The following is a 12,224-nucleotide window of genomic DNA, read 5'->3' as shown; positions in this document are numbered from 1 at the left end:
ACACCAACACGGGGAGAACATGCAGACTTCTGACAGAAAGACCTTCTGGCTCTTCTGGGACTCGAACTGTGGAGAACAGTGGCTTCTCTGCCATTAACTGAGGGGCGAATTCACACGGCATCATTTCTTATTCACAAGACACTTTGATTACATTGAGATGTTTGCAAAAACATTTATATATATACAGTGCTGGGTACATTACTTGCAAATTATAGTTTGTTACTGATTACAAATTACATGATGAAAATTATAGTTAGTAATTTAATCTAGATTTTCATTTTAGGTAATGCATTCTATTTTTTGATTACTTTTAGATAGATAGATAGATAGATAGATAGATAGATAGATAGATAGATAGATAGATAGATAGATAGATAGATAGATAGAAAGCAGTGTAACGCCACCTTGTCACTCCATGTGGACACACTGTACTTATATATAAAATTTCACACTTGCTGAATTTTAATTGTCAAGTGTTAGCAGCATTTTTGATTCATCTGTTAAGCATATTTTAGCATTTGTAACTGTGATTAAGCAGTTGTATTGAAGTTGTATTGTTTTTGTGGCGCCCCCTATTGGCAGAACTGGCACAATGTCCTGGTGCTTATGGGTACTTTCAAAACGAATGATGTTCTCTTGCTGAGTGCACTAAAACATGTCATGTGACTCATGTGTCATTTGTATCATTCACTCCAAACTGTGCCAAAACCTCCTGTTCTGTTAAAGGTTCAGATTCATTGTTCTTTTAAATCTCATGTTTAATTTAAAATCATTATTTCTGGCATGACAAATATGTGGATATTCAGCAGATGTTTTCAAGGAGGTCAAGTTAACTTCATCAACGATGAGACTGATTCATCCAGGAAAATTCTGTCATCCTCATGTTGATCCAAACCCATATGAATTTCATCCTTCTGTGGAAAACGAAAGGAGATGTTCAGCAGAATGTCCTTTATTCACACTGGACCTCAACAAGGACACACCAGTATCATAAGAGCGCTCCATGTGACTAATGATCTAATGATGCTTTATAGAAGAAACAGACTCAAAAATATATTGATTCTCAATTCCAGCATGAATAGGACGAACTGTGAAGAACACTTTTATGGTGCCTTTTTGGCACTAATGGAGCTTTTTTCATTGTCCAAAAACAGCACATCATGGACCCAATGCATTATTATCCTTTTGTGTTCCATGGAAAAGTGAAAGTCACGAGGGTTTGGAAGCTGAAATATTCCTTTAAATGTGATGCATTTATCTCAATTGTCACTGAAAATGATGCTATTTGCACCAATGAAAACATTTACACTTAGTTTCAGTCCTTTTTATTAATATTAATACAGATGAATAATGAGCCACTAATGAACCTGTTGCTTCAGTCATGTTTCATGTTAGAGAAAGAGAGACTACTAATAAACTGCTGACAATGACTTCCTAATATGTCTTTTATCTTTACTGTAGCGATTTATGAAATAAAAATAATTTATATTCATGAAAATAATAATTGACTAAAGTGATTTGATCTTAGGACTCTGCAGGTCTAATCGTCACACGGCATCCATGGCTCTCTGGCGCGGAGCGGATAGCCCTTCTCCAGCAGCATCGCGGGACTCGCGCGCCAGTACTGCTCGCCCCTGAACACGTACACCTGTCCGTCGGTCCGTGCGAAGGCGGCGTCCGGATCCGAGGGCAGGCCGGCGATGAGCTGGGCCAGAGGTTTGGGCTGGAGCAGGAGTTTGTTACCTGAGCCCAGTTCATCCCAGAGCCAGTAATCTGATCCCTACAGAACAGACAAACAATCCCCGCTTACGCTTTTCACTACAATGACTCTGAACTGATAACCAGAAGGTTCTTTTTGCCCTCCTTGTTTTCAGGATTTTGTCACCTTTATGAAGACGAGCGCCCGGCGGCTCTTGAGGAAGAAAGCAGCTTGTATGTTGGCGGGAATACGGAGTCGTTTCGGGTAGCCGTGGTCCAGTTTAAAGCCAGAGTATCTCCACACTTTATCTCCTGTGGCAATCAGGTACAACTGGTTATTATTATTAATAAAGCCATGACATCTCAAAACTGCTCCATTCTGAAATTACAGCCACTTTTTTATTTGTACTTTAAAACTGCAAGTCTATTTCGGTTTCAAGAGCTCTACATACAGTTTCTTAGATTCAACACAGTGTTAGTTCACAGTTCACCTTTAAGGAAATAGGATTTGTTGGTTCTTTGAGAGTGAACCGCTGCATTGATGTTGCCGGGCAGTTCTTTCCACAGGGCATTAATGCGAACAGGAGCGCTATGACCGGAATCTGAGACTGTCCACACGTTCTGACCTCTGAAAGCAAATGTCTTGTGGAGAGGCCCTTCAGAGAGGAGAGAAAAACACAAAGACATGAGGCTGATGACCCACTTCAGGTGTTGGACTGATCAGAAATCAGCTGTACTTTTACACAGCATGATGGCGTCCAGTGGCGCGGCGCAGTGGTCCGGGGTCGACGGCTCTGCTTCTGGCTTTCTCGGAGCAGCGGACGGTCTTTCCACAGGTTTTCCTGAGAGAGGTGATATATATATATAACCCTTTGGTCTGTGGTTAAACTTCAGGAAACACGACGGCATGTTCTTACCGTACAGAGTTTGGATACCGCGGATGTCGTCATGGTGCAGTTTGAAGCCGTCCCGATATCCCTTGTACACGGGGCCCATGAGAGCACTGTGGAACTGGGAGTGGCCTAGTCCAAGGGCGTGGCCTATCTCATGGGCAGCTACGATGCGTAGGTTTGCTCCGTAACTCCGCCCCTCTGTCCACACCTCATCGGCATCGAAGTGAACCGTGCCAGACTCCGGGCCTTCGGCATGACCCAAAACCTGGCCTGAACCCGGACAGCAACAGAAGCTGAACAAACATTTTGCTCCCAAACAGACAAAATTCCTGATGTTTAGATATCAATTTTCTCAGGTGGACAAGCCATATTTCACAAAAATGCCTTGAGGGGTCATTTTAAACGCTAATATCTAATGTTTACTGGAAATATGTGTTGTATAAAGGTGAAACGCAGTCTCACCTGGTCCGTCAAAAGGAACCGGGCAGCCCTGGTCTCTTCGGTGGAAGGAGAGGTTGATGTCCGCGTGACCTCTGCTGACCTCCTGGAAGTGAAGTTGAGAGACGTCGCTCCAGTAGCCGAAGGCCGCGCGAATCGCTGCTCGTGTCCGAGTCAATCCCAGATGAAGCGGATGGTTATAGATGCGATAAGTCAGTCTCTTCTTACGCCAGTGACCTGTGAACGGACCGATAAAATGTGACGTGTAAACACTGCAGATCACTGATTGGTCAGAGAGAATAGCAGCATCCACAGAGACACTACCAGCGTCACTGGATTTGTGAAACAAGACACTAAAACATATAATATAAGCTAAGCTAGCAGGCTAATTGGGTAGATATATGCTACGCTACCGTAGTACATAAGCTAACTAAAAACAGTAAGAAAGAGAAATGCTTGATTTCACAACCTATAGCTTCAATTATAGTAGTATATATGAATCATGTTATTTAAAAGACATTAATGGTCATCATAACGCATTTTAAACTATATAAATCTTAACGTGATTTTGCAGGAATTATAATCAGGTGCTAAAAATACACTATATTGCCAAAAGTATTGGGACACTCCAAATCATTGAATTCAGGTGTTTCAATCACTTCCATGGCCACAGGTGTATAAATCAAGCACTAGGCATGCAGACTGCTTCTACAAACATTTGTGAAAGAATGGGTCGCTCTCAGGAGCTCAGTGAATTCAAGTGTGGTACTGTGATAGCCATCTGTGAAATAAGCCCATTCGTGAAATTTCCTCACTATTAAATATTCCACGGTCAATTGTTAGTGGCATCATAAAGTGAAAGAAATTGGGAACAACAGCTACTCATGTAAGGCCACGTAAAATCACAGAATGCTGAGGATCACAGTGCGCAGAAGTCACCAACTTTCTGCAGAGTCAATAGCTACAGACCTCCAAACTTCCTGTGTCCTTCAGATTAGCTCAAGAACAGTGTGTAGAGAGCTTCATGGAATGGGTTTCCATGGCCGAGCAGCTGATCCAAGCCATCCAACCCTGCTTGAACCCTTAGTTCCAGTGAAAGGAACTCTTAATGCTTCAGCATACCAAGACATTTTGGACAATTTCATGCTCCCAACTTTGTAAGAACAGTTTGGGGATGATCCAACATGACTGTGCACCAGTGCGCAAAGCAAGGTCCATAAAGACATGGATGAGTGAGTTTGGAGTGGAGGAACTGGACTGGCCTGCACAGCGTCCTGACCTCAACCCGACAGAACACCTTTGGGATGAATTAGAGCAGAGACTGTGAGCCAGACCTTCTCGCCAACATCACTGCCTCACCTCACAAATGTGCTTCTAGAAGAATGGTCAAAAATTCCCATAAACACACTCCTAACCCTTGTGGAAAACTTTCCCAGAAGAGTTGAAGCTGTTATAGCTGCAAAGGGTGGCCAACTCCATATTAAACCCTACGGATTAAGAATGGGATGTCATTAAAGTTCATGTGCACGTAAAGGCAGGCATCCCAAAACTTTTGACAATATAGTGTACATCACATTTAAAGTCTGTTGAACCAATGGGATCGCCCGGGGTCCTAAAGGAGACCTAATTCCTGGGGGGACTTGATTTCTCACCACACCGGCGCAACTATAACCATCAGTCTATAATCCCGCCCACTTTGAAACGGTACTAACTGCAGTGGCGCCATTGGACTAGTCTTACAAGTTAGTCACCTTATTTAAGTCACTTACATATAAGGGTAGATTGGTCTAATTTGAAACTGAAAAATATGATGATCATCCCTAACTAACTGCTGGTTGGTTAGAGTAGTTCTCAAGACACGGTCTTAACTTAGTGGCTGTTTATGGAACTGCAGCGCAAGGTTTCAGTCAGGAGAACAGAGTAGATCTCAAGAACAAGCCTTGCGTAGATAAGAGCAGCTCCGGACAAACAGAACAAAACCAATCATATTATATATCTTAAATGAATGTAATGACATAATAATAATAATAATCCTTACATTTATATAGCGCTTTTCTGGGCACTCAAAGCGCTTTACATATTGAAGGGGGAATCTCCTCAACCACCACCAATGTGCAGCATCCACCTGGATGATGCGACGGCAGCCATATTGCGCCAGTATGCCCACCACACACCAGCTTATTGGTAGAGAGGAGACAGAGTGAGGAAGCCAATCAGTGTATAGGGATTATTAGGAGGCCATGATGGACAGAGGCCAATGGGCAAGTTTGGCCAGGATGTCGGGGTTACACCCCTACTCTTTTCGAAGGACATCCTGGGATTTTTAATGACCACAGAGAGTCAGGACCTCGGTTTAACGTCTCATCCGAAGGACGGTGCTTTTTGTCAGTATAGTGTCCCCATCACTATACTGGGGTGTTAAGACCCACACAGACCACAGGGTGAGCACCCCCTGCTGGCCTCACGAACACAATCGACATGAATCGAGATAAGCGGCGCATGGTGTTGCTGTAGGTACATCAGCTGACGTCAGTACAGATTAACCCTAGCGACGCACCCAGGACGCGATACTCCAGCGTGTTGTTGAAGGCGTCTCTCACTCCGCAGCGGGCGGCTCTCATCATGGCCAGCGTTCGGCCGTCCAGGCGGCCCGTCACCGGTAATTCTGTCACCTTCTGGAAGATTCTGAAACAGACGTTTGTGACATGATGAAGGCTGACGGGTTTGTGTCTGTGTTAATATCGCCCCTTTCACACAGAAAATATACAGATAATGTGTTTGTTTCAAATCGTTTGATTTTGGTTCATTCGCACTGATTTCCTGGAACCTGTGCTTGTGTTCACACACATCCTTTAAAGACACGTGACATCAGGATGTGAGGTGTGAAGTCTCTGCAGCGTCGATCATAAACTAACGCATCGCGTACCGTTCCATGAGCTGGCGAACACTCTCAGCTTCGGCGCCATCATTACAACACACCCCTTACGCCATTGATTACTGCTTTTGTTCACAGAGGGCGTATTCTGGGACTGACTAGGTCCCCATCCCGGGACGTGTTTGCGTTCACACAGAAGGCACGTGTTGGGTTCAGGAAAAAGAGATCTGTTCAGCTGTGGACGATCACAGACAGCAGGAGGACAGTGGGGTAAGCTGTGTCACCCCATTTGTCTAGGAAACTGCACAACAAGTTGGGATCATTTTATCATCTATGTTCATCTTTTGGTTTGAAATGTAACGGTCACTGATTGACATTTCTGTGTTTCTTTGGTTACAGACACGTTCTTCTCGTTTCAGAGGACAGCAGATATCCTGAAATAGATTTAGGAGTTTGAGTTTTACCTCATCTCATTTCTCCTTCCCTGAAGGACAACATAAGTAAAAGTGGCACAGCTTACCCCACTGACGTGTGTGTGAGTGTGTGAGATACCGAAGAGCCTCATTCATCTGCTCAGTTTGAAGCCCCTGATGATCTGCGCTGGATGAGGAAGATAAATAACCGTATCGCTTCAGATAGACCTGAGAGACGGGAAACAAGCTGATGTAGCAGGATAATCACAGAAGTGTAATAACTCATCGATGGGTTCCTTCTCACCGTGGCCTCCTTCAGCGCCGCTGGATCCAGAGCGACACACGCTGAGGTGAGCGCCAGCATCATCAGCATCATCATCATCATCGTCGCTCCTCTTCTCGTCTCGGGTCCGAGTGCGACTCTGGTGTTTGTGACTCTCGTCTCGTCTGGGTGTGTGCGTCTGCATTTCAGAGGAGGTTTGGTGTAAATCGCTGCGGTCATTCAGAACTATGTGATGCAGAGCAAACACAAGCTCGTATCTCATCCCACACTCTGAATGATCCCACAGGAAATGACATCACAATCCGAGAGCCAGGTGCACACGTCTGGGACAGCGGTTACTTGTGATGTTAACAGGGTGCTTCTCTGTCGAAAACAAACAGTTCTTAGACGAAAATCTTTTCACTCAAGAGATCTGCTAAAAAAGACTCATCTAAATATATTCATGAACAGATCTGAGTAAACAAGCCGATCCTCATGAGGGTGTTGGGGTTGAGCTACAGGAAGTGACATCAACACAAGTTTATAATTACCAGACGAGGATTGATGTGTGTGTTTTTGAGTAGTAAATTCTGTCTCTCTTCTGGAAACCCTTCATTAATTCTCTGGTGTTTTCTGTTACATTCTTAAAACAAGTTTGTGGCGAGTTTGATGTTTAGAGTCATTCCTGACGAGTGAAACTCTGCGACTCTTTCACACACTGATCAGGGCTGCGTTTCCCAAAAGCATCGACTGTAGAGACCACTGCTTCATTAGACATCTCAACTTCTGACTCAACCAATCACGTGGGTTAGGGGCGGGACTATCTGTTTGACTGACCAATGACAGTGTTTTTGGGAAACAATCTTTGAATCATTTCTGCAGTTCCGTTTGACAGAAAGGACACACTGCAGCTTTAAAAACATTCATCACTGTGAAATACTTTATAATCTGTGATTGTTTTCTTTCATTTTTTTTACTTTTGTTCAAAGTTTCTCCAGATCACTGTCAGCCGTGTCTTTTCTGTTTGAGTGAATAACGGCAGACCTGTTTAAACTCATAAATTTACAACACACTTCAGCTTCTAATGAATGATTTTAAAATAATACTTTGAATTATGACATTATTTTAAAAATTGAAATGATACTTCAGTAGGTGGCGGCCGGTCCGAGTCATTTATTCAACCGATTCATTCATTTATTCAGGAAGGAAACAAGTGACTCCCTGCATCCCAATGTGCATCCACCCTAAATAGTGCTGAATATTACTAATGTCACATACTATTTAGGATGGATAGTATGCGCATTGAGACGCAGGTCTTTATGAATAGATCACTGAATCATTGATTCATTCCAAAAAGCTGATTGATTCAGTAACAAACACAAGTGAGTTGCTCAGAGAATCACCACGGCTCTGTTTGGAAAATAGAGCAAAAACACACAATACTGACTATTATGTCTGAAATGTAAATGTTGTATAAAAGCAATATCACATTTGCATGATAATCTGTAAAAACAGCAGTGTGATATCGCTCATTTATATCATATAGAAATAAAAGAAAAAAACTCATTTTTACCCCCATGGGTTTGTTGTTCAAAAAGTTTAATCTGGATCAGAATGATCTGGATTTGGAAATCCCATGTTTTGTTATCCAGGATCAGGGAATCCATCTTAGTTTTGTGCTGGTTTTTCAAAGCAAAATTAGATTGGATCACCTTGATCCAGATACACACTTTTTCAGATTTCCGAATCTGGATTACTTGTGCTCTACGGAGGCCCTAAAGGGACATGATGATAGAAAGAATGTGAGATTGGGGGTCCGTGAATTTTTTCTTAGAAAAATTCGTAGCGTTCACCCGAGAAACTTTGCGTTGTAGAACTTTTGACTTGTTCATCTCTTATGAATGTGCCAAATGCCAATGTAGTTTACAAACAATGATTAAAAAAACTCTTTGAATTAAATATAATGTTTTTGTTTGATATTTACAGCGTTTTGGGGATTATTTTATTGCACAAAATCTCTTTTTTACTTTACAGTAGGTTACCAAAAGGCTAAATGTGTATAGTCTAATGTCTCCTTCTAATTTATTCCTTTAAACGTTAACTAATAAAGAGCAAAATAAAAAAATGTGTGCGTATGTATATTAAATGATAAAAATGTTTTAGTTTTTGACCAGTTTTAAAGTTTAATTACATTTTTGTTCTTGAAATCCACCCTTCTGATGGGATCAGTATAATCCAGATTTTCTGGATCAAAGTTATCCAAATCCTACTGACAAGTTTTGAACAACACAAACTGAAGGTTTGATCCGGATCAAAACCAAGATTGGGTTTTGTGATCTAATCTGATTTCAGTATCCTTTTTTCCTTTTGAACAACCCATTTTCAAGATCTGATCCAATCCGATAGCCGAAATCCGATCAGATTACTTTTGAACAACTGGCCCACAGAAATAAAAGACAAAAACTAATTTCAGGTTCATTGCGAGGCAGTGAAAGTGTGCACTATTGTCACAATCACCATATCATCACAGACAGTTTTCCAGACAGGGACCAGAAACAGGAGGATTGTTATGCTATGTTTAATATAACACAATTCTACACACTGTTATTTCATGCCGTTATGCACTACGGTGGTAAAAAAACGATGACATCATGATTTTTAGTCCATCAGTCTCCATGATAACTAACGTTCACTCTAATCTGAGACATCACACAGATGCGCTCCCGCAGGTGCTGCTGAAGACCTGCACAAAGAGTCCAGAGCGCAGGACGTGCCGCCGCGAGTCTCCGTGATGTATAAAACACAAGAATGAAGTGACCGACACACATGACTGGAGACAGTTGATTGACAGCTGGCCTCACAAATCCCCTTCCAGCAGCTGTAGCTCCGCCCGTAACGCCTGGCCCCGCCCCAGTTTGTCCAGCTGTTCCTTGCTGGGGCTCTTCAGCTCTCCGGAGCTGATCTTCTGCTGGAGCTCCTCCACCTGCCGCAGCTTCTTCCGCAGGTTCTTGATCTTCTTGGCTTTCTCGGCGGCCGCCGCCGTCGGGTCTGTGCCTTCGGGCTCGGGGTTCACCCTCTTCTCGTCCTCGCTGACCTTCACTCCGTCCAGCTCCTCGCTCAAGGCCTTCACGTCCTCCTGCTGACTCTGGCTTTGCTGCTTGCGCTTCTCTTTGCGCTTCATGTTGCGTTTGGCCGTTTTGGAGAGTCCGGCGGTGTCGCCCTGTTTCTCGGCTCCGCTGGAAGCCTGCGCCGCGTCCTCCGGGTTCATGCCGGGCGGCAGGTCGGGTTTACTCTTGAAGAACTTCACGTATTTGTTCTCGTAGCTGAGAAAGGAGAGAGAAGAGAGACTCGTTAGCGCACGTGTACAGCGAATGCGTCAGCGCTCTCGTCTGGGTTCTTCGACGCAAAAGCAGCACAATGAACTGTGGGTCGAGCGCTTACACCGGTACCTCCTCCTGCGGAACGTATCCGTCCTTCACGCGCCGCGGTTTCCTCCACGTGCCGTCCGGCCGCTGCGTGGCGGCGATATATTTACCTAAAACACACACACACACTTTCCTGAAAGAGCAGCACAGACTCAATATTTTGAAGCTCTTTGATTTTCTGAATCAGAAAAACTTTTACTCTAATTTCCTGCAATTACCTACGTAAAGTAATTAATGTTTATTATAATTAATGCTGTTAAACACTGTACTATACTAAATAATCATAATGATTTGTTGTGTATATTAATATTGCATATATTTTACATCATTTATTGTATATTATGGTCTTTGAGGCAGTGTTTGTATCAAAGTAACGCGCATATAAAGGAAAGAACCGGATTCGCTTCATTTGTGTCGCGATCCGCGCGAGACTCGTTCTGTTCCTTCAGCCGCGCGCACACACACGGGCGCGCGCGCGCGACACCGCGCACTGTCGGTAACTTACATGGCGATGGGAATATATGACTATCTACACAGAAATGTATGTTTGTGTGTGAAATGCTTTACCAGATTCATCTGTCACATAGGGGGTTGCCATCTTTAACAAAGACCAACTTCCGTTTCCGACTTGTTTAGCTATCGCGAGACTGCGACAAAACACGGTAGGTGCTCTTTTACTGTCTATGGGTAGGTGGCGGTAATGATCCTGAACGGCCAATAGCAAGACGATGAAGAAGAAGAGTTTGTTTGTCAGTCAGAAACACAAGGGAAATGTGGCTAATAATAATATTCTCCAGAGCTCTCTGCGATACACAATGATTGTGCTTCTTTTGTTTTTCTCATTCATCAATTAAAATAAGATGATCTTTGTATTTTCCACATTTCTCATGTTCTGGTGGTAATAAATAGATGTTACACAAATTGAAAAATAAAAAGGTCCATTTGTACAATAAACAGTATGTTGTTAAAGTTAAACTGGTTTAAGTGCAACAACATCAAAAGAGGAAACTTATTTATTAATGCTAATATTATAATACATTTAAACAACAAAAAAGTGAATTATTGTTTAAATTCGAAAAGAAAAAATTAGTCAATCCGTTTCATTTTTAATGGATGTGGAACTGCTCAGATCAATATAAATGCATTTCTTTATTTCTCTCCTATTGCCATTAAAATATATTTGAGTTCCACACATCTGTAAAACTATATTTTTCTACATTAGTCAAAAACACTTATCAGATGTTCTTCAAGATTCACACATCCAATAAATATTGTATTTAAAGGGACAGTTCACCCAAAAATGAAAATTACCCCATGATTTACTCCTCATCAAGCCTTCCTATTTGACTATCGCAATCTGAGAAATATTAAATAATAATAAATATTAAATAAGTGTTTTTGTGTTTTTAAGCCCCCCAAAAATGCCTCCGTCCATCATAAAAATAATCCATACACTCCAGAGGGTTAATAAAGATGTTCTGAAGAGAAGCAATGGGTTTTTGTAAGAAAAAATATCCATAATTAAAAGTTTATAAACTATAATAACTAGCTTCTGCCGTACGCATGACGTGATGTTGAACCGGGAAGCTCAGAGGAGAGAGCAAAGCAAAACACCGGTCATGAGTCTAAAATGAGAAATGATGAAGAATTACGATATAAGAGAAGAGGAGCTTGAGTTGTTTTGAACAGAGAGGCGTCTGAGCTTACGATACTCTGCGTCACACATCCCGCTGTATGAGTACTGCAGTTATTTTAGTTTAGAAAGTTTTAAATATAGATATTTTTTTTTACAGAAACCCATCGCTTCTCTTCAGAAGGTCTTTATTAACCCTCTGGAGCTGTATGGATTATTTTTATAATGAATGGATGCATTTTTTGGGGCTTCAAATCACGCTTCCCGTTCACTACCACTATAAAGCTTGGAGGACTGAGGATATTTGTAAATTTATCTCCGACTGTGTTCGTCTGACAGAAGATCTTCATATACAGCTAGGATTGTTGGATGAGGAGTAAATCATGGAATAATTTTCATTTTTGGGGTGAACTCTCCCCTTAAAGACCACTGAAGAGTATTGGAGCGTGCAGCATTATTCAATGTGTTGACGTAATCTCAACTGAAACAGGAAGCTGTATCGAACAGCCCCGCCTCTTTTTTAAATAGCCAATAGCATTTAGTTTATGTTACAGTTCGCCAGAGCCGTTAGACTCAACCTCAGTTTC

At 42.2% G+C, this 12,224-nt stretch overlaps 2 protein-coding genes across 4 annotated transcripts; both read right to left on the bottom strand.

Annotated features, from left to right (window-relative positions):
• Positions 1 to 124: 124 nt before the first annotated feature.
• LOC137026167 (matrix metalloproteinase-19-like) lies at positions 125 to 6,948 on the bottom strand. Of its 3 annotated transcripts, none has more exons than XM_067393412.1 (9): positions 6,622 to 6,948; positions 6,457 to 6,545; positions 5,587 to 5,714; positions 3,054 to 3,266; positions 2,616 to 2,861; positions 2,442 to 2,540; positions 2,190 to 2,354; positions 1,886 to 2,010; positions 734 to 1,780 (listed from the first exon to the last, which is right to left on the bottom strand). In XM_067393412.1, the coding sequence occupies exons 1-9, from the start codon at positions 6,817 to 6,819 to the stop codon at positions 1,541 to 1,543; spliced, it is 1,503 nt and encodes a 500-aa protein (XP_067249513.1). In that variant the 5' UTR covers positions 6,820 to 6,948; the 3' UTR covers positions 734 to 1,540. The 3 variants fall into 3 exon arrangements, with proteins under 3 accessions (XP_067249510.1, XP_067249513.1, XP_067249511.1); XM_067393410.1 differs by having other exon boundaries at positions 753 to 1,780; positions 2,436 to 2,540; XM_067393409.1 differs by having other exon boundaries at positions 125 to 1,780; positions 2,442 to 2,861.
• A 795-nt stretch (positions 6,949 to 7,743) lies between these two features.
• Positions 7,744 to 10,631, bottom strand: pym1 (PYM homolog 1, exon junction complex associated factor). The gene is made up of 3 exons (XM_067393408.1): positions 10,572 to 10,631; positions 10,021 to 10,114; positions 7,744 to 9,902 (listed from the first exon to the last, which is right to left on the bottom strand). Exons 1-3 carry the CDS (start codon positions 10,600 to 10,602, stop codon positions 9,437 to 9,439), a joined length of 591 nt encoding a protein of 196 aa, XP_067249509.1. The 5' UTR covers positions 10,603 to 10,631; the 3' UTR covers positions 7,744 to 9,436.
• Positions 10,632 to 12,224: the final 1,593 nt, after the last annotated feature.

Source organism: Chanodichthys erythropterus, chromosome 9 (genome assembly GCF_024489055.1).
Source record: "Chanodichthys erythropterus isolate Z2021 chromosome 9, ASM2448905v1, whole genome shotgun sequence".
Classification (NCBI taxonomy): Eukaryota; Metazoa; Chordata; class Actinopteri; order Cypriniformes; family Xenocyprididae; genus Chanodichthys; species Chanodichthys erythropterus.
This window is presented reverse-complemented; position numbering and strand designations above follow the sequence as displayed.